This window comes from Haliotis cracherodii, unplaced genomic scaffold (assembly GCF_022045235.1).
Source record: "Haliotis cracherodii isolate W230 unplaced genomic scaffold, xgHalCrac1.p SCAF_3, whole genome shotgun sequence".
In the NCBI taxonomy this organism is placed as follows: Eukaryota; Metazoa; Mollusca; class Gastropoda; order Lepetellida; family Haliotidae; genus Haliotis; species Haliotis cracherodii.
Window position 1 is genome coordinate 12,368,493 of NW_027266286.1, and position 23,457 is coordinate 12,391,949.

At 41.3% G+C, this 23,457-nt stretch overlaps 1 protein-coding gene across 4 annotated transcripts in view; it reads right to left on the bottom strand.

Annotated features, from left to right (window-relative positions):
- LOC139475958 (tyrosine-protein phosphatase 10D-like) overlaps window positions 1-23,457 on the bottom strand; it is a 66,076-nt gene that overhangs the window by 21,145 nt on the left and 21,474 nt on the right. For 3 of the 4 annotated variants that reach the window (XM_071259175.1, XM_071259176.1, XM_071259174.1), the window contains exons 2-18: window positions 18,638-18,929; window positions 17,645-17,914; window positions 16,966-17,054; window positions 15,957-16,137; window positions 14,466-14,747; window positions 12,813-13,079; window positions 11,631-11,757; window positions 11,157-11,284; window positions 9,667-9,933; window positions 8,972-9,244; window positions 6,979-7,129; window positions 4,888-5,015; window positions 3,886-3,986; window positions 3,192-3,381; window positions 2,202-2,471; window positions 1,297-1,581; window positions 333-602 (exon numbers count right to left, since the gene is read on the bottom strand). In XM_071259175.1, coding sequence (XP_071115276.1) covers window positions 333-602; window positions 1,297-1,581; window positions 2,202-2,471; window positions 3,192-3,381; window positions 3,886-3,986; window positions 4,888-5,015; window positions 6,979-7,129; window positions 8,972-9,244; window positions 9,667-9,933; window positions 11,157-11,284; window positions 11,631-11,757; window positions 12,813-13,079; window positions 14,466-14,747; window positions 15,957-16,137; window positions 16,966-17,054; window positions 17,645-17,914; window positions 18,638-18,929 — 3,571 coding nt within the window. The remainder of the gene's footprint in view (window positions 1-332; window positions 603-1,296; window positions 1,582-2,201; window positions 2,472-3,191; window positions 3,382-3,885; window positions 3,987-4,887; window positions 5,016-6,978; window positions 7,130-8,971; window positions 9,245-9,666; window positions 9,934-11,156; window positions 11,285-11,630; window positions 11,758-12,812; window positions 13,080-14,465; window positions 14,748-15,956; window positions 16,138-16,965; window positions 17,055-17,644; window positions 17,915-18,637; window positions 18,930-23,457) is intronic. The other variant, XM_071259177.1, reaches the window with a different exon arrangement.

A 23,457-nucleotide genomic window follows, 5' to 3' on the forward strand; every position in this document is an offset into this window, starting at 1 on the left:
GGGAGTACATAAAATACATAGATTGTGATGATTAAACAAGACCCTCTAGATGATTACTAGTCCGGAACCAGTGTCCAAAAATACCTGGTCCTAAATGTTTATATGGGTAGGCACCATTGGTTATGTCTATCTAGTCTGAAGACTAGAGGAGCACATAAATATGTAGATTGTGACGATTAATCAAGACCCTCTAGATGATTACTAGTTCCGAACTAGTGTCGCATCTGTCACTGTGTTTATTGCTGTGGTAAAACAATTTCTATCTTCAACTGTCAGTAAAATATTTTCTCATGAAACATATTTGTGTGTCTCAAGCAAGGCTGGTCACTTACTGGTCCTGATGGGAAGGAACTTTGGGTCACTGGTCATCCCGCTGATTTCACTGACCGCCCGCACATTGTACAGTGTCCCAGCCACCAGGGTGGAGAACGTGACCACGCTGATGTTGCTCTTGGGGCGGAAGATGTCAGGCAAAGTGGAGTTGACGGAGAAGCGGATGCCAGTGAAGATGTCATCGCTGCTGGGGAGACTGTAGGTAAAGACCACGGAGGAGTTGGTGGTCTGCTGGGCGGACTCACTCCACGCGATGTTCAGCAGGGGCTCTGTAGCAGGCAGACAAGGCAGTTCATGTAGAGCATGTATTCAGACCTGACATCCCACACCCAAATGTACAGAGTTATTGACATGGCTAACTCCATGCAGTGCATGTCCGGTGTTGAGAGCTTCTACATTTCTACGTTACTCCGCACCTATGCTCGGGATTACCTGGGATTCACGTCAAACAAATTTTTATTAAGTGTCGGCTGTGAAAGGAGTGAGTGAGTGAGTGAGTTGGGTTTAACACCGCTTTTAACAGTATTCCAGTTATATCGCGGCGTGTCAGCTTAATGTGGGAGGAAAGCCTGAAGTGATGCAGGTCTCAGACGTTTACCATTTCGGTGAAACCCACGAGCACGGGTGTGGTGCTGACAAACCTAGAAACATAATCGGGGCGAACCAGGATTCGAACCCACGATCATAGGTTTCTGGCGTGTCCAAGGGACGCAACTCTGCACAGGGAATTGCGGCGCCTTAAATGACTGGGCCACCCGTGCCCCCGTGAAAGGAGTGAGTGAGTGAGTTTGGTTTTACGCCGCTTTTAGCAATATTCCAGCAATACCACGGCGGGGAACATCAGAAATGGACTTCGGCTCTGAAAGGAACAAGTTAAATGGAGCAAGTTGTAGACAAAACTGACTGTGTGAATCAACCAGTGCATTGAACAGTAACAATCCTCCAGTGTGTCATGCTACTTACTGACAGTGGTGTTGACAGACTTTGTGGCAGAGCCCTTCCCTTCAACAACGGCCATGACATGAAACTGGTACTTGGCGCCAGCTTTCAGACTATCCACCGTGTACTGGACCAGGGAGTTGGCACCAGGGGTAACATTGACGGCCGGGAGGGAGAAGGTGTCGTTGTAGGCACTGACTGACCAGGTCTGGACAAAGGTCTCCTCCTGCTGGTACGTCCAGCCCAGGGTCACGCTGGAGGTGGTGGTCAGCTCCAACATGATTGACAGGTCAGTTGGGGCCAGGGGAGCTGAAGTGGACAAAAACACACCTCTTACTGTCAGCTATGTCTTACTCTATAAACTTCTTGTCTTTTGAGATCCTTATTGTATAATTATTCAAAACTCCCACTTCATCGACTTTAATGTTTTATTTATAGGAGTGGGGGAGTGATTATGGTTTTACGCCCTTTTTGCAATATTCCAGCAACATCTCCAGTTAGGGTGGCCTCTTACCTATGTGGCAATTCAATTCCCATACCTCTGTGTAGAAATTCAATTTGGCTTGTTTTTGCATTTTTTTCCCTTTTTGTCATCAAAAAAGTATTTACTCACATGAAGAAAGACACAAATAGTAACATACATTCATTATGATCACAGCAGGGGACACCAGAAATGGGCTTCACGCATTGTACCCATGTAGGGAATCGAACCCGGGTCTTTGGCGTGACGAGTGAACGCTTCAACCACTAGGCTACCCCATCGCCCCTCATTGATGGTGTGATGCAGGCAACAGTTATCACAAGGACATAAAGGATAATAGTCTACATAACAGACTGCAGTCTACAATTTTTGCTCTGTTTCCAGTTACCATAACAACCCCATATCACCTACTAGAAGACATATCAGTATGTTCCTCAAGTCTACTGACCTATAACAGCTGTTTTAGTGGTCATTTCGCTGATCATATTACCACTGATGGCATACACTCGGATCTGGTACATTTCCCCCGGAAACAGTCCAGGCAGAACCAGACGAGGTTCTGTAGTGTTCTGTTCAATGAAGGCAGTGGCAGAGTTGCGGAACACAGGTCTAAAGTCAACTCGGAACACGTCCTGTTTGCTGCCAGTCTGAGCTTCCCACTGTAGGGTGATGGTTGTCCCGTTTACCACTGCCTGTAGGGACGTCACTGGTTTAGGAGCTGGAATAAAGGAATGGACAAGTCATGAATCTATAAATTGTCAATGTCTTGTTGCTTAAGGCTGCACTCAGCAATTTTCCAACTATTTGACAGCGGTCTGTAAATAATCAATTCTGGACCAGACAATCCAGCGATTGACATTCTGAACATCGATCCATGCAATTGGGATATGATGACATGCATCAAACAAGTCAGCAAACCTGACCACCTGATCCCGTTAGTCGCCTCATCCAACAACAATAGTCACCTTTTAAAGCAGCGTTAGAAATTGGCACTAGTCCTGTAGTTCTTGCCAAACTGGCCAATAGTTAAGGTATCCAAAGGACGAGTAGAAATTTGCCATTTTTAAGGGTTTAGCTATATGTTATCATTATGAGGACTGTGGACTAAATATGTTAGTTTCTACCCCTGTAAAGGCAAGCATGGGTTGCTGACGACCTATACTACCCCGGATCTTCATGGGTCAAATTGTCAATGAATCTACAAACTAGCAAGTATTTCCAATTAAGACGGTGTCACACGCTATTGTTGTTGCAATCAACTCTGCACCAAGAATTCAATAGTAATGTGACTGCTAGTCTTCTAACACCTAACAACCAGCTCAGGTGGAATACTCCCCAGGGAGCTGAGAATGAAATCTAGTTCACAGGGTAATAATGTAGCGTTCTGAGCATGCCTCAGGTGTGGATTTGGCGCATGATAAACATGCACTTTACCTACCTGTGGTTGCCGTCTGTGACCGTATTGCACTGTAGGCCACGTCAAGCTGGGGTACCGTCCGCACAGCCTTCACCGTCACATTGTAGGTGTACCCACTCAACAGCTGGGACAGGCTGAGCTCGTATGATGTCTGTCCAGTGATGTAGTTAACTTCTGCCGACCGCGTCTGGTCACCTGCGCCATATTCAACCTGAAACAAACGTTTCCCATGAACTTCGCATACGACGGTTGTGTCAAAATAAATATCATTCAGGCCTTATTAGTTATCACATACTTGGTTTATTCGTTTTTAAATAACCAAAGGATTGATAATTGAAACAAAAATTCAATAGTTTCAATAAATGCCATCTTAAAAGTTTTGTGATTCAGTTAAAATTGAGACAATGTAAAATGACAGAAAATGCGGGTTTCTTATGACAAGTGAAAGAGTTACTTCCCTTCCTCTATTCAACCTTGGTCTTTACATTATGAAGACAAAAATGAAGGGAAAATCAAATCATATTCCAAATTTCTGAACTTTTTTGTCTTGATCTGTGGACTCATTTGATGTGTCACAAACAGGTTGAAAATACGGAAAAAAAATTTCTGAAGTCAAAGAAAAGCAATACAAATTTTCCCCTACACATACATAGCAGTTCATGTAATTGCAAAACCTGAATATATTTTAAACTAATTCCCAAATAAGCAAACTTACGGTGAAGAAATTTTGTTGAGAAGGAACACTTAAATCCCATTTCACACTGAGAGACTCTTCATCAACAGGGGTCACAGCAAGATTGGCTACAGGTTCAGGTTCTGAAAGAAGATGAAATTAGACAATTATAAAAACAACATATTTGTCATCAGTCAAAAACAGCTAGTAGCTGATATACATCACTAGTGTGTTTGTTGTTTTACGTCGCGAACCACAATATTCCAGCTATTTGAGAGTGACTTGTAAATAATTGAGTTTACGAAGGAAAACTTGTGACCTGAAGATGTCAGATTTTCTGTAAAGATATTTTCTCTTTCCATTTGTTTGTTTGTCTCTTTGTTGTTTAACGCCACACTCAGCAATATTCCAGCTATATGACGGCGGTCTGTAAATAGTCAAGTCTGCATCAGACAATCCAGTCATTGACATCATGAGCATCGATCTACACGATTTGGATATGACGACATGCATCAACCAAGTCACCGAGTCTGACAGCCTGATCCCGTTAGTCACCTCATATGACAAGCATGGGTTGCTAGAGACCAGGATGTTTACGGGGTTATATATATTTCTTAACAAACATCTAATGTCAGAGACATAGTAAGTGAAGACCACCTACCTGTGACAAAGGAAGAGAATATAGGGATGTTAACTTCATTCTAACGAGGAACACGTTTCGGAGTATATGCTCACTCCTTCACTCACCTGATGAAGGAGTAAGCATATACGCCGAAACGTTGAGTTCCTCATCATAAAGAGTGAGTGAGTGAGTTAGGATGGTTTTACGCCCCTTTTTGCAATATTCCAGCAATATCACGGCGGGGGACACCAGAAATGGGCTTCACACATTGTACCCATGTCAGGAATCGAACCCGGGTCTTCAGCGTGACGAGCGAACGCTTTAACCAATAGGCTACCCAACCGCCTTCATCATAAAGAAGTTGGCATCCCTATATTCTCTTCCTTACATGTATCACTTCTAAATGCCTTTCAAAGACCTACCTGTGACTGCCAAGATGTATGTGACCATTCCCGACACGTGGCTGCCTGCCCTTTGTTTGACAGTGTTGATGGTGATGTTGTACATCTGTCCAGGGCTCAGACCCACAAACCAGAATGTTGTGTCTCCACTAGCAAATACAACACACGATAGTAATTCAAATGAACAATAAGAAATACCTTTCAGCTAGGTTAACACTTAAATTTAAAGGGATGTCACTTCTTGAAGCATAGTTTTTCCTACCCCTATCTGTCCGCGTGAGGACCAAAGCCATGGATTCTCGAGTGAATCATTTAAATTATTTGCTGCATACAGATGATATATTTTGGCTTTAACGTGGAAGCTGGGCTGGGACGGGTAACTCGGGTACTCGAGTCAGGTGGGTACTGAGTATGACCTGTGTGCCCACAGGACTACCCGGACCCATGGTTAGTCACATGATTATATTATGTAATGGCAAAACTCTATGGTTACATAAAGTGACAAATGATCATATTTCTTTCCGACTATGCACACATTCCTTCTGACTTTATATGTATGGATAATTTTCATCTGTTTATTTGTTTGTCTTGTTTGTTTGTTGTTTAAAGCCACACTCAGCAATATTACAGCAATATGACACCCTGTAAATAATACGCAGAGAGCAGACAATCCAATGACTGACATTATAAGCAATGATAAACATAGTCAGGGTAACGATGACAAGCAATCAACCAAGTCACAATCCCATTAAAATCTGATCTTTGTTCTCGTTACCGCTAAACAAAGTTCTGAGGACAACCCACTATGGGTCAAGTCAGAACAACCTTTCATCCGACCATCAGAGAGTCACTTACCAGATCAGGAAAGCGACAGTCGGATTGTGTTTATTAATCATGCAACCTAAAGAAAATTAACACAGGGAATTCTGGACGATAGTTCCGGGCTTCACAACTCAATCCTAAATCCATTTGAACGAAGCGGCTTTGCATTGCCCATGGGAAGTGCTGCCATACAATCTAGGCCATCTATTAGACATTCCAGAATGTTCGATAAATTTTGAATCAAGAAGAGAAGTTGCCAGTTTGAAATTAGAGCCATATAGCTCAAGAAGGCTGCTTTCTGGCAGGCTTTTGTCGACTTCATATTAGTCATTTCATTGGTCAGTCAAAGTTTGCGAAAAGTTGTTCTGAAATGACCTGTAATCATGGTAATGGGATGTCCTCAGATCCTTGTTTTGCAGAAGTGAGACCAAAGTCCTGATTTTAATGAGATTGACCAAGTCACCTCTTGCGACCAGCATAGGTCCCTGAGGATCCTTTCTTACCCATAATCCCCGAGTAAATTAACCTGGACCTAGATAACAGTGATGACTGCACAACTACTATCCATGTCCACAGGGTACAGGGACACACAATCAGCTAGATTTCTGTTCTGGAAACCTCCAGGGTCCAAAGCTTTGCAAACTTAGATGTTGAGTTTGCCTTGATATCAGTCAACCTTCCATTGCCTTATTTATAACCCACTGCCCAATGTGGGACCCAAGTGTGTGTACAGGACAAAATATCACAGCCTTTCCAGTTAGCTTGTTTTTTTGTTGTTAAACGCAGCACTCAGCAATATTCCAGCAATATGACAGTGGTCTATAAATAATCAAGTCTGGACTAGACACTCAACTGAGTGACATCATGAGGATTGATCCATGCAATTGGGATACGATGAGATGCATCAACCAAGTCAGTGAGTTTGACCTCCCTATCCCGTTAGTCGCCTTTTACGGCAAGCATGTGTTGCTGAAGACCTATATTAACCCTGATCTCCAAGGGACTTGAATAGCAAGCATAGTCGCCTTTTACGGCAAGCATGGGTTGCTGAAGACCTATCCTAACCCGGATCCTCATTGGACGAATAGCAAGCAGAGCCGCCTATTACAGCAAGCATGGTTTGCTGAAGACCTATCCTAACCCGAATCTCTGTGGGATTGGAATAGCAAGCATAGTCGCTTTTTACGGCAAGCCTGGATTGCTGAACACAGCCCTTAATCAGAAACATTCTCCCAGTTAACACTGGCTGTCCCCTGTCCAGTCCACCAGCCTCAGTTGACCCCGACTTACATCCCCCGGGTGATGTTGGGCATGGGACCATCCTGTGGATCTATCACCAGATGGAAGAAATCGAAGTGTTGGCCCATTGGCGACGTCCAGTTGACATGGATAGCCGTTGTGTTGGCCTCAATCTTCTGCAGCGTGGCAACGGAGGTGGGGTCTGTCAAACGGAGGAACGGAGGTCAGGCACAACTTCAATACAGACTTAATCTGAATCTACGAGGATGAAGAAGAGGATGGTTTGTCTCATGTACACACCTTGTAAAGGACATGTCTCATTGATTAGTTTCAGCTGACAAGTTCACAAATTATCAAAGATATTGTTTTCTCTGCTTTACAAAAATCTTACACTGACATGTAATTCGTCAAAAATGTCTGCTTCTTTAGGGTATAAAACATAGTGCAAAAAGAAAATAAATATATTTTCGTTCCCTGCCACCATTTTGAATATTCTTCCACCAAATAATTTTACAAGTTATACATTACTTTTCACTCATAAATAGTGATAGATAAACACTCTGTAAACAAGAGCTACAGTTCAAAGAGGAAGTCACACATAGATGCTCTGTACACATCAGAAAATAGTATGGGATTCAAAATAAGATTTGAAGCCATGCATAAGTTCTATGTCTGCAAAAATAAGTGGATTCCAGTTCCTAACTAAATAACAAGCACATAGCAATGTTTGTCAAACAAAGTGTTCATTTGATGCAAACCAAGCTTGAAGAAAAAATATGACTAGTATGTTTGTTTATTGTTTAAAGCCGCATTCAGCATATTCCAGGGTTATGACGGCTGTTTGTAAATAATCTGGTCCAGACAATCCAGTTATTGACATCATCAATCTACATAATTGGGATACGATGACATCTATCAACTCAGTCAGCAAGCTTGACCACCAAATACCATTTCCCGCCTCTTACGACAAGCATGGGTTGCTGAAGACAAACCCGGAATCTTCACGGGTTAGACTAGTATTTTCAGTAGCAATTCTCATCCCTTCATGAAGTTCTTTAAATGATGGAAAAAAGTAATAATCATTCTGTAATATATTTTGCTAAAGTGAGCATCCAACAGCATCTAGAAGCAAAACAAGTCATATATAGTCAAAAAACAGGGTTCATACAAAATATTATCATTCAATTTCACCAAGGCTTATTTCAGAATTTCTTGATGATTGTTTTTTCGGTATATAACATCCGCATATTACTCGCATGTGTTGGCCAGATCATAGTGGACATTGAGATCTGATAATGACTGTACTGACAGTACAGTGAAATAGAGGAAGGTCTTCACTTCCAACACATTATCAATGTAAGTAGACACAAATTATGGATAACATCTTCTTTAATACTGTAAAGGGGACATTTCGGTGTAGACCTTATACCGTTGTCAAGCAATGTCTTGCTTAACATCGGTGTAAGGATCTATACCGAAACGTCGTCTTTACAGTATTAAAGAAGTTGTTATCCATAAATTGTGTCTACTTTGTCATTCGTCAACTTGTAAGTTATGCCTATTCAAACAATTCATTATCAATGTATGACGTTTGTTAATAAATCATTCAAGGATTCTGAAACACGCCTTGTCAGGTGAAACAGATATAGAGAAGAATAGATGTGAACACATGCAAGGGTGGGGAAGACATCCTAAGATGAAAGGTCAAATCAAATCACAGGCAGATAGAGATCTATTTCTACATTTTGCATCTACAGAAAAAAAGATGCATTTCATAGTGCAGTGGAATTCCCAAATACCCTCATTTCGTTTATAGGCAAAAAATGCCATCCAATTGCCAAAGTTAGAACAAAAGAGACATGTTCAAATCAATCATTTCAATCCAAATTCAGAAAGGAACCACTCATTTGAGTTTTGTCAGGAACCAATCAAATTCAAATCTAAGAGAAATTCCACGACCAAAACCAACCAGCCAAATTTGAAAGTAAGTGAGAAACCATCCAATAGGATTCTGTTAGACAGATTCAAACCAAAATAAACCTACAGGTTGAAAAGTTTATTGTAGCTCCAGTGCTCATTAAACTGTCTTTGATTCCTCTACTGACTGCGTACAATGTGATGGAGTAATCCTTCCCTGGGTCAAGGTTATCTAGCATCAGGTCAAACTGATCACTGGGTAGTTCTCCCATGGCAGTGTTACCAAGGGGGAAATTATACACGAAATAATCGTATGACGTCCCCGTGGGAGCGTCCCAGTTTATTATGACCTTTGTTGTGCCCCTCAAGGACACCCAGTAGTGGGTTATGGGAAAGGGTGCTGAAATGAAATAAGTCATCGGGTTGACAACACAGTTATCACAAATAATCATTTAGTAATTCACATAGAAACAAAAGCTCACAAAAGACATTTCAGCACACATCACCTAAACTTAACTCTTTTGAAGGACGATGAATGACAGTTTTTCGCCAAATTTTGAAATCAGTACAACAAATGATGTGATGAAATAAGTTTATATATTAACAATTTGATCATATAAAATCTGAATATTATTGAAGTCTTTTTTTACACAAATTTTGTATATTCTAAAATGTTTTGAAATATTTCAAAGAATCAATAATGCACAATTATAATGTATTAGTAGCGTCACACAATGTTAGGAAGCAAACGATTCATCATCGCACAGGTTCTCACACGACACTCATGACATCTTACTGACGACGACAGGAGGCTATTCTTACTTGTTGTAACTTGTTGCTGTACTGGTGAGCTTTGCTCCATCCCCAGGTTGGTCACCACGGTTACGTTGTATGTCTGTCCCGCCTCAAGGATGGGGAAGGCGTAGTAGAAGTTGGTGGTCTGAGAGGTCATCACCTGGCTAGCGCCATCAGACTGGACAAGGATTACTGTGAAGTTGTCGTGTCTTCCTATATCCGGGGGCAACCATGTGACGTCGATAGCAGTGGAGTTGAAGGCCGTCACATTCACCGCAGTGGGGGGGCGTGGTTCTGGGGATCATGAGTATCATCTCAGCTGCATTCTTTCCAACGAGCAATGAATTTGTTCTCTTGTAATCAGTTTGATTCTTGTTTAATGCCACACTCAGCAATATTCCAGCTATATGACGGCGGACTTAAATAATCAAGACAGGACCCGACAATCCAGTGATTGATATTGTGAACGAACTATGCAGTCCGAGAACAATGATATGCAGCCAACCATATCACCGAACCTCGCCAGCATAGGCTACTGAAGATGTTTTCTAACCTGGGGCAACTTGCACAAAGCGATCTTAGCGCTAAGATGATCGTAACTCCCAAATTTTAACATAGGCTTACAATAGTCGTAACGCTAAGATCGCTTTGTGCAAGTGGGCTCTGGAGTCCTGGCAGAGATTGTTATCAGTAGTTAGTGTATACAGGGAACCAAACTTGTATTCAAATATGAGAGATATACTCACCGCCAAAAGAAACGCGAACCACAGAAGCATATAGAAAAGTATGTACTTTAAGAAGAGATGTTTCCAATGTGTACCAATTAATGACAAAACTGACAACCAGTCAAGTCTTAGCACAGTGTGTCTTCATTCTTATCACGATATGCTGCAAGTAATTTCTAAACTTTACACGCTAATCCTGCACGAGACAAATGGTGCATCTCAAGTCATGGAACTATGACGTCACATGTGATGCGTTCACAAGCATGGGTTCACACAACATAGCGGTATGTTCATTTGTGCATTGAACCAATCTAATATCAGACATGCTGAATATGAGCAAGTCTTCATAATAACCAACATGTTTTGCATTCGTGTTTCTTTTGGCAGTGGGGGCAGTCGGATAGCCTAATGGCTAAAGCGTTTGCTCAAAACGCCGAAAATCTGGGTTCGATTCCCGACATGGTTACAACGTGAAAAGCCAATATCTGACATCCCCCCATCATGATATTGCTGGAATATTCTTAAAAGCGGTGTAAAACCAAACTCACTCACTCACTCACACACTCGTTTGGCAGTAATTACATTTATGATTACAGTAAACTACGGTTATAACGAACACAGTTATAATGAACTGGCCGATATAACAAACTTGTGTTTTAGTCAGGGCAATTTGTTTTCTATATGCTGAATATATGCTTATAATGAACTACTTTAAACGAACCAAAATAAGGTATCCCTTTGAGTTTGTTATAACCATAGTTTACTGTACTTAGCACACACGGGACCACTCACTTGTATTGAAGTTCCGTGACACAGTTCGGCTATCCTGATTACCAGTGACGGCGTAGGAGTTAACTACATATTCCTCCCCTGGTGACAGACTCTCCAGCACAGCAACAGGGTTCTCTACCGATATATTCCTGAAATACACCAAACATTTCTCCATATTAATCATTTCTTTTGACAGCAGTCACAAGGTGTGGAAGAACAGTGAGTTGGATCAACCGACGGTTTAAACAGCATTTCCTAAATATCCTGGTGTGAAAGCTCTATGTGTACAGCCCAAAGTGGTGCAAGTGTTTACGTTTACCAGTTGAGCTATGAGCAGGGTAAGGTGATAAACTAATAATTGAAATTAGGGGAATTTAAAGCCATGTTCATAGTATCCTGGTATGCCAAAGGGATGCAACTCTGCACAGTTTCTATTTGAACAATACAGAACCTAGATAACCATGTTTTGGTAACCAGATACATTGAGATACTGACCTCTGTTCAGGCATGTCTACAACGTGGACAATGAAGTAATCAGGGTTGCTGTCTCCAGTCTTAGCCAGGGTGACGGTGGCGCTTGTCTCCGTGACAACAAGAGATGCATACGCTGGGGGGTCAGGTTCTGCAGATGAAAGCATAGTTTTAGTCATATTGTCATAAGTGTCATTAGCATCAGTAGTATTAGACATGAGGTTCTACTGTTGACAGTAAACACCATCCCCCCAAACAAAGACATGGATTCTTCACACAACAATCATTTGTGGCAAGACAGATCTTCTACACTGCTTCCCATCTGCATCAGGATGTGAGGACGGTCGTGGCAGGTGAACTGGGGAGAACTTTGACTGCCCAATCCAAACGAAGGATGCTTCAGTTCTTGATCCAGTCAGATGTCACCATCACATTTGTTCGAGGTACGGAAATCAGACATGGTTGTCTGAATGTTTCGCTCACTTTTATCAAGAACCAAGACACTGATTGGCTGATTAGAAATATCACCTGACACGACATGGAAGAGCAGAAGGCCAGGGTTTGATCCCCGGCCGCGTCATACCAAAAGATGTTAAAAAGATGGTTCTTGTTGTTACCCTGCCTGGTGTTCGGCATTCAGGTGCTAAAACAAGGACAGGTTGGCTAGGAGTCGGTATATGGTGTCTGAGTGGGGTATTGATATTAAACTGTAGCAAGGTAGCGAGCACTATAAAATCGTCATTAGTCCGGACCAGTACAAGCAGCCACACATGCATGCAAGTCTTTAACGCGACGTTAACCCCATTTCCCCTCCTATGAAAGCATCTTCAGATCTCCATGCAGCGAGGTATCGTATCAGTGAGTGAGTGAGTGAGTTGGGTTTAACGCCACTTTTAACAGTATTCCAGTTATATCGCAGCGTGTCAGCTTAATGTGAAAGACCGAAATGATGCAGGTTTCAGACGTTTACCACTTCGGTGAAACCCACGAGCACGGGTATGGTGCTGACAAACCTAGAAACATAATCAGGGCAAACCGGGATTCAAGCCCACAATCATAGGTTCCTGGCATGCCCAAGGGACGCAACTCTGCACAGCTAATCGCGGCGCCTTAGACGACTGGGCCACCCGTACCCCCGGTATCGTATCAGAGTGAAAGATGTGTATAAATGAGACTGATATTTCCTGCAACTGCTGATGCACTTACTGGTCCTGAACATCCTTGTGATGGCATTGCTTCTCACGGCCTTGGTGGTGACAAGCACAGATACTTCATAGACAGACCCGGGGAGGAGATTGACGATAGTCTTCCTTGTCTCCTCCTTGTCGAGGGTGATAGTGACCATTTCCAGTGTGGGTTTGGTCAAGGTGATCAGGATGTTCTCAAAGTGGGAGTGTTGGGGCAATGTCCAGGAGATGGTGAGAGCCGTGGTGTTCTCGGCAGTCCCCTTCAGGGCAGTCGGGCTCTCCGGAACTGCAAAAGTCAAACGAGGCAGAGTTACAGATAAGCAGCATATTTGTGTTAAATACCCCCCCCAAAAATATTCAAAACCAAATTACTTCCAAATAACTTGCATACAGAAACACATGTATTAAATGAAAAACTCAAATGTATGAAAACAGCACACGTAAGTACCTAATGAAGCTTTTTCAGCACGTGTACAAAGGAGCTAATTTCTATATATATATATATATATATTTAGAACCATTATATACATCTTAAATATTATTTCAATTTTTTGTAAATCTTAAAATGTTCCCTCATTGTGGGAAAAACCCAATAAAGTGATGAATAGATAAGTGAAAAAATATTGGTCACCCAAAGAAAAATGTAATAACCCAATTAAATAAGAAACCTTCGAGTAAAAACTCAATTGCTCAAAAATGTATCTAGAGCTTTGACAAAGTAATATACACACACACACACACACACACACACACACACACACACACACACACACACACACACACACACACACACACACACACACACACACACGAGCTAAATGTTCACTCGGTGTACATGTAATATATAATAAAATAATAAAGTCCACATTAGTCCATCATCTTCTTTATATCAGTTTCAGACATAATAGTACTTTCGCTGTCTCATGACAATGACATATATGATGGCGTCATAAATTACAACTGTGACGTCATGATGTATTTACACACTCCAGCGACGACACCAAGTAATTTAACAATTGTAGGGAGACATTTGAATTAAAATATACAGTATTTGTAAAGTGTAACATTTACGATTGAAATGAGAAATCTATTAATACATTTTAGAGTTCAATTTGGGTTTTATCAATTGGATAAAGATTTGTTCTTTTTCTAGTCTCAGCTGCTTGCTACTTGTATACAATTTATAAAACGGAAAAATAGTAAATTTCCCGTTTCCGCAATCATCAATGTGTTTGCTGACACCAAAGCATCAAACATCAGGGTCTCTAATCTGCTGTTTGTGTACAGTGACTCTATCTTTTAATACCATGCCGGTTTCACTGATGTAGTTTTAGCCGCATCCAGAACATCTCATAACATACACCACATCTTTGCTGCGGCAGTTCATGTCGGCCTTCACATTGAAACCCTTGCCATTTGCAAAAAGGAAAGTAGTACCTTCACTTATGATGTTACACGTGCCACATCTTGGTGTGTTACATCTACTTACACATGGTACACTCTCTGTACAAGGATATTTGGATGGACAAAGAATTTGCTTGAGATTTTTTGGTTTTATATATATATATGCTATGACTTTTGTACTTCAATCTGTAAATTCTGATTTCAGCTACAAAATCGAGAAATTAAATTTCACCAACAAAAACATAAAACCTTGCTTGCTTCAACTCACTTGTAACGAACAACTTCAGCCTTGAAGCGCTCCTCTCAGTCCTAGTGATGGAGGTGACATGAACGTTGTAAGAAACCCCCCCCATCAAGGTGTCCTCGCTGAATGTATACATCCCATCCGACCCAGACTCCAAGGTCTTGTTGAATATTTGCTCAGCCGTTGTCTGAGTGTTGACAACAGAAACCTCAAAATATTCCACTTCTGAGTGTAACGGAGCAGACCATGTGGCTTCGATCCGACGGACACCTGCAACGCCATCTAACTGGCTCACCGGGTTGGGCTCTGAGAACAGAATGGGAATGAAACATTACAAACCTACCCCATAAAAACTCACAGATGTTTCCTTCTTGAAGTAAATGCTTTTTTTACCAGAAAACAGTATGACTCTTAAGGAAGATAAACAAATCACTAAACAATCATTAGGGTAAGTGCAGAAGCTAAGTTTACTTTTCAGAAAGGTCATTATTTCCTATAGCTATCTGGCAGTTAAACAAATACACTTGAACTGTTGCCATTGTCATTTTGATTAAACCACAATGTCCTTCCTTTTCCTACATACAGTCAAGTCTCGTTAATCTGAACTCATTCATACAACACACATCCATAAGACAATCAGCTTCATCCGACACTAATGATGGGAACCAATAAAATCAGTGCTATTTAGTGGGGCTCGGATTATACATCAACTGTGCAGTCCGATAAGTATCATGATAACTTGTGCTGGATCTGATACGATCTCACACTCTGTGTCCAACATCCTAATTTGCAACAAATTACCAAAATCACTCAATTAATCAGTCTTGATAATCCCAAAAGTGATCAGCGTACTTCATGGTCATCTGCCCATGAGAACATGGCCCGTGTTTTGATGCTAGACAAGTTGGCTAGTAGCTGCATCTTACAACGGATGAAGAGATAAACTTGCTTATAAAAATAAAAACAGGAATAATCACATTTAGATTACCTGAAACTCCTTAAAATTAAATATAAGTTCTCACTACCGCTGAAGATGTCCCATTGCAGGTCACATCAGAATGACCTTTTGTGAACTTTGACCGACCAATGAAATGACTAACAGGAAGTTTACATCAGCCACTAAGAAAGCTGCTTTCTTGAGCTTTGCAGCACTAGTTTCAAACTGGGGACTTCCATCCCAGACTATGCTTTCGAAAGTATTTGGAATCAGTCGTACAGTGCGAAACAGTGGTTTGGAATTCCCTGTGTTACGTTTTGGAGCTGGGTTGAATTCGTATTCCGCTAACATTTACAGAACAACATAAACATTTCCTTTTTAAATATTTTACTATATGCATATGTATCATGTAATTGTCTGAATTTCGATGAAGATAGTTTATCAAACACACTCGTTACTCCGACATAATCATATGCAACCAACCAAGTGGGATTACTGGGACTTGACTGTATATTGTTTTCGAAAAAATATCCAACATTTCCATGGTAGACAATATTACCCCCACGGTCTGAACTCACTTGTGTTCCTCTCTGCCGAGATGGCAGTGCTGGTCAGATTGTCCCTCGTGGCAAACACCAGCACCCGGAACAGATGACCAGGAAGTGACCCAGGGGCAAACACACATGGTGGGGCAGCGGGACATGTTGCATTTAATTCCTCCATCTTCTCAGACTCCATATATGATAACCGATAACCATCCTGAAAATAACACCTTGCTCATCACTGCTTATACGCATCATCAACATTCTTAAAGCATGGATCTCAGCAGGCAGCACATCATAATATAGTAGAGTTCATTTGGGGCAAATATATAAAAACGTCAATGTCAGGCTCATTTATGTGCCGAAACAGATTCCATCGGATTGAAAGTCAGTGATGACACCTTGTTTTCATAAAAAGGGTAAGCAAATCCTACTCAACTGGTAGAACCCGCCACAGACAATTTGAATAAAAAAGTATGTGTTCTACACAACAGTATTACTGCCATACGACGACGGTCTGTAAATAATCAATTGTTGGACCATTCCAGAGACGGACAAAACAATGACTGACTAGACAATCAAGTGATGGACCAGACAACCAAGTGATTGACCAGACAATCAAGTGATGGACTAGACAAACAAATGATTGACCAGACAATCAAGTGATGGACTAGATAAACAAATGACTGACCAGACAATCAAGTGATAGACTAAACAATCAAATGATGGACCAGACAACCAAGTGATTGACCAGACAATCAAGTGATGGACTAGATAAACAAATGACTGACCAGACAATCAAGTGATAGACTAAACAATCAAATGATGCACCAGACAATCAAATGATGGACCAGACAATAACATAATGTACTAGACAATCAAGTGATGGACCAAACAATCAAATGATGAACCAGACAATCAAGTGATGGACTAGACAATAAAATGATGGACCCGACAATCAAATGATGGACCAGACACTAGGGATGAAGTCATGAGATGGAAAATGAAGGATTCAGTCCAGTGGTCAGCAGAAAACATTCCCTACCTGCAAACTGTTGGGAGCATTCTCCCATGAGGCCGTGAGATGGGTGGTGTTGACCGCTCTCACCACCAGGTTGATCGGGGAAGACGGCACTGTAGTGGACAAGGCATACATTAGATAACAGTCGTTCGTACATCGAGCTGAGACCCAAATAACCTGCATATTCGTGTTAAAATATGCAAAATAAATTACCATAACCCAAATAATTTTGAGTTACTTGTGAACAAAAATGCTCAAAACATTTCAAAACCCCTACTGTATAACAACACTGTGAGTAATAACCCACAATAGACTTTTCAGCTTGTGTACACAAACATCAAATATCTATATTTACTGACAGAATTCAATCCTATATATTTAGAACCGTTATATACATCTTAAATATTATTTCATTTTTTGTAAATCTTAAAATGTCCACTCATTTGGGGAAAAAGAGTGATGAATAGATGAGTGATATAAAATATTGGTCACCCAATGAAAAATGTAATAACCAAATTAAAATGGAAACCTTCGAGTAAAAACTCAACTGCTCAAGAGGTTATGTGGAGCTCTGATATTTACAGCAACGTAACCAATATTTTATAAATCAAAAATGTACAAATCGGAATGGTATCACCCATGGTAACAAGCTTTTGCTGGATAACACAGAAACAGCAGACAGGCCCTTCATCGCATCACCTACCTGTCGTGATTGTCACAGACTCCGATTCATTGCTGGTCTTGTCTCCCGTCACGGCCTTGATGCTGACATCATACCGATGTCCCGGGTGCAGCCCGGTCAGGTTGAAGGTGGTGCTGCCTGTACCCTGGACGGTGCTTTTCCCGCTGTTCAGCTGGTCAGTATACACGATCTGGTGGGATTCCTGTGTGCTGTTGTACCCTTCGTCCCATGTCAGTTCCACCCAGGTCGTCCCGACCGACGTCGACGCTACACTCACCGGAGGCAGAGGAACTAGAAGATGGAAAAAGATGGCAACATCATCCAGTGTTCAGTCTGCTCGGTTAAGTGGCGGAAAAAACAACATGCTGACAAAAAGTTGGGATCAATTTCAAAATTGGGACAAACCTGAAAGACATTTATAAGTGTTAAGAGAATGAAACTGACATAACAACTCAAACAAATTGCCTGTGCTCTATACAGGGAGGGTAACAGTGTCACTCACTGAAGTGAAGGGAGGTGAGGTGAGTGAGTGAGTGAGTATGGCTTTACGCCGCTTTTTGCAATATTCCAGCAATATCACGGCGGGGGACACCAGAAATGGGCTTCACACATTGTACCCATGTCGGGAATCGAACCTGGGTCTTAGAGGTCGATGCTCTATAACATATACTTTCACGCAAAACTGTAATATATTTAAAGATGATAAGTGATTTCTCTGTCTACAGGCTTCCATGGTAAAGTGTGTATTTGGAATGGTAGTAAAAAAGAGTGCCTAGCTCAATAGACCGCACACTGACCTCTTTCTTGTTTAAATTGGCAAGTTATACAAAGTCATCTAGATTCGAAAAACAAATACCACAGAAAATGCTAAATATTGTGAAAACTGACAAACTAACATTAAATATGACTTATTGAGTGTTTGTGAGCAAAAATTAACGTTACATCAGCAATATTTCAGAAATATCGTGACGAGGTAAATGCGATTTAGAATTAGTGCCACTATCCACAACTTACCCGTGTTGACGCTCTTGATGAATATTCTGCCATCACTGCTGTTGCTGTTGCGGAAGATGTATATGGTGTAGTTGACGCCAGGGTACAGATTGACTATTGTGTGTTCGATGTGGGAGCGGTCGAAGGGGGAGTGGAAGTACAGGTCAGTGATGAAGATGCCTCCTGTCCGGTGGTGTTTCAGCATATACTGTGTGTCATTGACAGGATCCACAATGTCCCATCTCACAGTTACAGTGGACTCGGTGGACACAACGGTGGCATTAAAGTTGGCCAGAAGCTCGGCCCTCGACACCTGCAACAGATCAGCAATAATATACAGGTGTCCTTGGGAACAATTGAGAACCAACCATTATGACATGAACAGTATCAGCTTGTGAGTACTTCTAAGCCAGGCAAGAGACTGTAAAAGTCCAGTTTCCACCCTTAGTGAATCAAAACTGGAATTATGCAGATAAATTTGCTGGTCTAACGAGTCTATGCATAGTCCAATCAAAATCGGGTAATGAAATCGACATCCTGTTCGTAAACTGACGTGCAGATTTAAGTTGATTGCAGGATTTGCAAAGCATGTGTACCGACAACTTAGCGTCAACAGATATTTTCCAAGTATTTTCATGTTTTTAATCAAGGTGCTCATGTGATTTGATGCACTTAGCTAAGTAAGACCTGTTTTACAACAATAAAGATCTTGATTATCGACCAAATCGTCTACACTGGGCATCGCCATTTTTTTTTAAGCAAAGTGCTATTAAAGAGGTGGAATCTGATTTGTCGATAGGAGGGATCGATGGCATGAATCAACCAAGTCAGCAAGCCTGACCACCCGATCCTGTTAGTCGCCTTTTGCGACAAGCATAGTGGCCTTTTACGGCAAGCATGGGTTGCTGAAGACCAATTCTACCCCGGATCTTCACGGGTAGGTACTGATGCCAAGTAATGAGGTCGTCCAGTGACAGATGGGCTGGCCTATTGTCTCTCAGAAACAACCATCTGGACTATTAAACAGTCCTCACAGAACCAGACTTATCTCACAACAAAAAAATCAATGTGTAGCAATTTTCATACCACATGTTGGAAGCGACTGACCTGCTTATCAACATCCACTACACGATACACAGGACCATGGTCATAGCCTGTGTGTGAGATGTGCAGAAAAAGTCCTTTATTTTGCATTATGTAAACCTTACATCTGACCAATGCTTTGATGCAGTCATAAAAAATGTACTCAATCCTTAAATAAGGCGCATTACATAATGTAAAACTTCCACACAAGAGAACAGTGAGTGAGGTGAGTGAGTGTGTTGGGTTTAATGCCCTTTTTACATTATTCAAGTTATATCACGGCGTGTCAGCTTAATGTGGGAGGAAAGCCCGAAGTGATACAGGTCTCAGATGTTTACCACTTCGGTGAAAACCACGAGCACGGGTTTATTTTTGTAGCGTATCTGTAATGTTTGTTGCGTATTTGATACAGTTGGATTTTATTCTACCATTTCTGATGCTGATTTACGCAGATACGGAGCTTTCTGGAGATCTGATTTTGGGGCATTGGGTGATCATAAATGTTTCAATATGTCTTAGCATAATGTGTCTGGTCTTGAACACATGACTTCCAACATGTCCAATAATAGTTGGTATTGCCATCATACTGTTTAACATGCATCATTTTCTGTAACATGTCGAAAACAAGTTCTATCTTAAAGAATTGTACATTTCATCATGAATAATTGATGGTGTCTTGCAATCAGCATGGCCTGGCTGTCTTTCAATAATCTGAAACTGTCAGTGCTTAGTTACAATGAAGGCTTGCCATACTTGCCTACTCAACAACAGCACCACTGAATATTTAATTAATCAGACATTAAAGACAGCCATGTGAGCCCTGGTGCTTGGAAGAATTATTTTTATATATTAAAGCCTGTATATCATCACATTTGCTTAATATGTTTTTGGTAAGCCAAACCTATTGTTTACTATTTCATGTTTTAAAGATCATTTTGTGTAAATAAATCCTAAAGGAAGAGAATATATGGATGTCAACTTCTTTATATGAGGAACACACTCCTTCATCAGATGAAATGTACCAGGTGAAATAAATCTTCTTCATGATACTAGCAACATGGCATGTCGACAGCTAGCATGACACTAGCAACATGACATGTCAACAGCTAGCATGACACTAGCAACATGGCATGTCGACAGCTAGCACGACACTAGCACTATGGCATGTCAACCGCTAGCACGACACTAGTATCATGGCATGTCAACAGCTAGCATGACACTTGCACTAGGGCATGTCAACAGCTAGCACGACACAAGCAACATGACATGTCAACAGCTAGCATGACACTAGCACTATGACATGTCAACAGCTAGCATGACACTAGCACTATGGCATGTCAACAGCTAGCATGACACTAGCACTATGGCATGTCAACAGCTAGCACGACACTAGCACTATGGCATGTCAACAGCTAGCACGACACTAGTATCATGGCATGTCAACAGCTAGCACGACACTAGCAACATGACATGTCAACAGCTAGCATGACACTAGCACTATGACATGTCAACAGCTAGCATGACACTAGCACTATGGCATGTCAACAGCTAGCATGACACTAGCACTATGGCATGTCAACAGCTAGCACAACTCTAGTACCATGACATGTCAACAGCTAGCACGACACTAGCACTATGGCATGTCAACAGCTAGCACGACACTAGTATCATGGCATGCCAACAGCTAGCACGACACTAGTACCAAGGCATGACTCTGGCAGGCGTGACTCACTATCAGAGATTGGCATGAAACTTTGGCACATGTCTAAAAACATGGCACCAAACAGTTACTTCAAGCCAATTTCTCATCTTTGAGGATTTGCCCCTCAGAGGCTACAAACAACAGGCCGTTTAATACCAGAGTCCGTCATCAAGGTCACGGCTGGTGCGAGTCTGTTTGAACTGTCCGCTAAACAAATGTGGCCCAGGTATCTTTGGCCATGTGTCATACTCTCATCAATGCAGAAGATATTAACACGCCTAGATTGCAGTTGCGGGCTTATTGCCATATTTTGCATCACTTCAAAAAGATGACAAATATGGACTAACAAAACTGTGATATTGTTTCATCAAACAATGCCTGTTAACTTTCCATGTAGGGTGTAAAAGGTGGATGTTTATTTTGTGAAGTCCCCAACATGCTTGTGTATGTTTTTCTATCAGCATAGATCTGATAATTCTTTTACCAAATTCTGATTCATTCAGTTTGTAAGGAAACACATTTTCAGGAAAGCAATGAAGATGAACAAACATGCTTACAGGGATGTGTCTCGCCTTCCAAACTAAGTGCCCTCAATGGCAGGCACACGGGGAAACATTCCTAGTTTTAAAAATTCGGATTTCTGTTAAAGTTTTTTTAATTTTCTCATATTAAGAGATATTCTAACATTCAAAGAAGAGTGTGTGTCTGTTGTTTTGTTTGTTGTTTAACATGGCACTCAGCAATATTCTAGCTATAGGATGGAAGTCTGTAAATAATCAAGTCTGGAAAGACAAATCCAGTGATTGACATCATGAGCATCAATCCACGCAATTGGGATACGATGACATGAATCAACCAAGTCAGAGTGCCAGACCACCCGATCACGTTAGTCGCCTCCTACGACAAGCATAGTCAAGGAAGAGTGTCAGGATGTCAATGAAATACATGAGTCACCTCTACAGAGCCGTGACATATGATGTAAGGCTTGGTTGAAAAAACATGAATAACGTCAAATAATGAAATCACAATGCAGCCCATCACATGATTCTTAAATTATTCATAGCAGAACCCCACAAACTCGTAACTCACATTAGAGAATAAGACATTTAACATCCAACATGCGATGCAGCGTGTGCTTGTGACGAGGACCCTCTGATCATGCTGATCATGCTGGTAAAAATAACATCAGAATTACACTCTGAGGCTTCAGTGAATTCCAGCTGCAGATTTAATCTTAATTTCCTGGAGTTGTTTCACAGAACCGCTGCGGCAGGGGGAAGGTAATTTCTCTCCATGAATAAATCATGAATAACCGGTAATCATAATTTGCTCCGTAGACACTAAGGTAGAAACTAAGAAGAAAGACACCTCGACCAAATGCTATACAGAATGATAAACCTTTATCCATGAGTCCAACTGATGTACCATTGTACAGTTAACGTGGTTAACCATGTTAACATACCATCATAATAATAATAATAATAATGGTTTGTTGTTCATAAGGGTTTCCCACTTCATGACCTGACTTTCCAGACACGGTTTCCCACTACATGACCTGGGTTCCCAGACAGGGTTTCCCACTACATGACCTGGGTTTCCAGACAGGGTTTCCCACTACATGACCTGAGTTGCCAGACACTGGGATTCCCACTACATAACCTGGGTTCCCAGACAGGGATTCCCACTACATAACCTGGGTTCCCAGACAGGGTTTCCCACTTCATGGCCTGGGTTTCCCGACAGGGTTTTATTCTAGAATTGCACATGAGGCTACGCTAAATTTTACCAAAGAAAAAAATATGAAGAATAACATGTTTGAAAAAAACCCTTGAATTTACCTTCGACATGTTTAATTCTAACCACAAATCAATATTTGTATTTTTTTTCTACTTCTCAACAGGTTAGCAACGAAAATCCATAAACACTGTCAAAATAAGAAAAAAAAATTGTCTGACCTTAGACATGTTAGATTTATCAAAAGAGCAAACATACTTTTTCTCCTGCATCCCGTACATCACCATAATAAGTACAGCTATGAATAGCTGAAGCGACAGAA